Source organism: Athene cunicularia (assembly GCF_003259725.1).
Source record: "Athene cunicularia isolate RWA chromosome 7 unlocalized genomic scaffold, athCun1 chr7_part1, whole genome shotgun sequence".
Lineage (NCBI taxonomy): Eukaryota > Metazoa > Chordata > Aves > Strigiformes > Strigidae > Athene > Athene cunicularia.
Genome location: NW_020799107.1, coordinates 13,780,694 through 13,783,280, shown reverse-complemented (window position 1 = coordinate 13,783,280; position 2,587 = coordinate 13,780,694). Strand labels below are relative to the sequence as shown.

At 47.7% G+C, this 2,587-nt stretch overlaps 1 protein-coding gene across 1 annotated transcript; it reads left to right on the top strand.

Annotated features, from left to right (window-relative positions):
• The first annotated feature begins 456 nt into the window (after positions 1–456).
• Positions 457–2,228, top strand: LOC113482270 (homeobox protein Hox-D4). Its single transcript, XM_026852761.1, has 2 exons — positions 457–874; positions 1,278–2,228. The coding sequence occupies exons 1-2, from the start codon at positions 466–468 to the stop codon at positions 1,580–1,582; spliced, it is 714 nt and encodes a 237-aa protein (XP_026708562.1). The 5' UTR covers positions 457–465; the 3' UTR covers positions 1,583–2,228.
• Positions 2,229–2,587: the final 359 nt, after the last annotated feature.

Genomic DNA, 2,587 nt, shown 5'->3' with positions numbered 1-2,587 from the left:
TTCCTCCCCTTTACCCCCCTTTCAGCTCCTCGCTCCGTATACTTCTTTCAATATTGTATTTAAAGCAAGGTAACAAACCCCGATGGCGATTGCGGCTGGTAAATCAGGCGGCGGGGCATCCTCCATCGGGGCTGGGGGAAGGCAGCTCAGACAAAAGGCTGAGCCTACCTGCGGGCCGGGGAGGCGGCCGCCGCCCCAGGGGTACCCCCACACCGCCGGTACCTGGTTCGGGGGGTGCGACCCGCCGGGGAGGGGGGGTCACTCGGTTACGGGGATATTATGGAGTGAAATTGGTGGAAATGCTGAGCTGCGGAGAAATCCGGTGATCGGCTCCCGGCTCCCCATTGGCCGGGCCGGTCACATGCCCGCCTAACTTTATTCAGTTGACAGCAAGTAGGAGGGCTCTATGGCAGGGGAAAAAAAGACAACACGAGAAAAATTAGTATTTTCTACCTTCAGAAATTAATGGCCATGAGTTCGTATATGGTGAACTCTAAGTATGTGGATCCCAAATTTCCTCCTTGCGAGGAATATTTGCAGAATAGCTACCTAGGCGAGCAGGGGGCCGAGTACTACAGTGCCTCGCAGGGCTCTGATTTCCAGCACCAGGGACTCTACTCACGGTCAAACTACAGCGAGCAGCCCTTTAGCTGTAGCAATGCCCAAGGCTCTGCCGTGCAGCCGCGGGGTCATGGACAGGAGCAATCCGGCCCGGCAAGCCACTTCCCCGGCCAAGCAGAGCATTGTCCACCGCCTCCAATGCCCAACTCGCGAGCCTGCAGCCAGCAGCCGGCCCTCAAACCCCCAAACGGGTCAGCAGTTAAGCAGCCAGCAGTAGTTTATCCCTGGATGAAGAAAGTCCATGTTAACTCGGGTAAGGATCCTCTTCTTACTTTGCTCTTCTACCCTGCTTCCGATCGGCCTCAGCGACGCCCGCCCGAGTCCCTGCCAGACTCGTGGACGAGCTTTTGAAGCCGAGGTAGCCAATTACACTCGTCATAAATTTTTATTGCTGAGGAAATAGGCCGTTGGCCATGCGGGGCTTTGCCGTGCAGGAGAAAACTCCATGTTAGGAGCCTGCTAGAGGCTCCCAGCCTACCTAGCTGCGTGTGCCCGTAGTGCCTGCCTTACGTGAGGGGGAGAGCAGCCCGTCCATTGTAAGCAACTGGGACGAGTCCAGCCCGGCCACATGCTCGCAGCTCATAAGATTTTCTTTTGTAAAGTCGAACCGGCAAGTCAAGATTAGCTTTGTAAAGTTCTCCGTATTTTTTTCCCAGTGAATCCCAATTACAACGGAGGGGAACCTAAACGCTCCCGCACAGCTTACACCAGACAGCAAGTCCTAGAACTGGAAAAAGAATTTCATTTTAACAGGTACCTGACCAGGCGCCGCCGTATCGAGATAGCCCACACTTTGTGTCTCTCTGAGCGCCAGATCAAGATCTGGTTTCAGAACAGAAGAATGAAGTGGAAAAAAGATCACAAACTGCCCAACACGAAAGGCAGGTCTTCTTCCTCTGGTTCAAACCCCCATTTACAGACTGGTTCCAAGGACCACCAGACTGACTTGACAACTTTGTAGAAGAGGTGAAATTTTCCATTTCATCCTTTGCTTCTGACCAGTACTGTACATAACTGACACTGCCCAAGCAGAACCTGCATGTAGCAGCTAAGGACTCGAGAAATTGTCATCTTTCTTTAAGGTACTGTTGTACAAAGGAGACAAAATGACGCTACTTTGGACTTTATTTTATTTGCCTCTGCTAGCACGACCTAAAAAAGAAAAAAAAAAGGGGGGGGAGAAAAAAAAAAAAAAAGAAACATCATGCAGGCAGTGGGAATTGAGAAAATATTAAACGAGACCTTCTGTCCATAAAAAGTAATAAATCATTGAAAATGAAACTGTCCTGTGTTTCAGTTTTGAATTCGAAAGTGAAGGTTCGATGCTTTATTCTGGGATTGTACTTTTATTTGTCTTTATCCCATACAATTTCTGGAGGATGCATTTGGGAAAGTTAAGGACAGGAAATTTATGGCATAGTCTTTTATTTGAACATAAAGACTAGTAATTGTGAACTTTTTGTGCTGCTTTACCGTTCTTGGTGTAATGAAAATACTTGCTCATTTCCATAAAGTCTCAGAAGGTGTGCATAGGAATTAAGTGAAAACGGGTTACTTTATGTCCTGATAGTGTTAGCGTATTTATTTATTTGTTACGTAGAAGAGTGAAGATAAAAAGAAAAATAGACAAACCAAAAACAGGGAAGGGGAGCTGAAATACAGCATTTCTCCTTCCCAGTCTCATGAACACGTGTAATGTTTACTTGTCTTGAACGTACACAACTTTCTTGTCCCTCTTTTTGAATTTCCTTCTTTGTGAATAGGAAAAGCGTCCCTGCTCCTTACCGTGTGCCATCCAGGGCTAACAGGCTTGAAATCTGTTTCCAAAGTCTGCTCTGCTCAGCGCTGTGCTTTAAACCATCGATACCTCATTTAAAAATGGAGGAAAAAAAAAAAAAGTGGGGGGGAGAGAGACCACACACACAAAAAAAACCCCACAACAAAAAACTAAAAAGAAAACCCCAGA

Bases quoted from the DNA above. Each gene is read 5' to 3' on its own strand.
- LOC113482270 (XM_026852761.1), top strand. From the start codon at position 466: ATGGCCATGAGTTCGTATATGGTGAACTCTAAGTATGTGGATCCCAAA. The intron at 875-1,277 runs GTAAGGATCCTC...TTTTTTTCCCAG, and splicing joins GAAAGTCCATGTTAACTCGG to TGAATCCCAATTACAACGGA.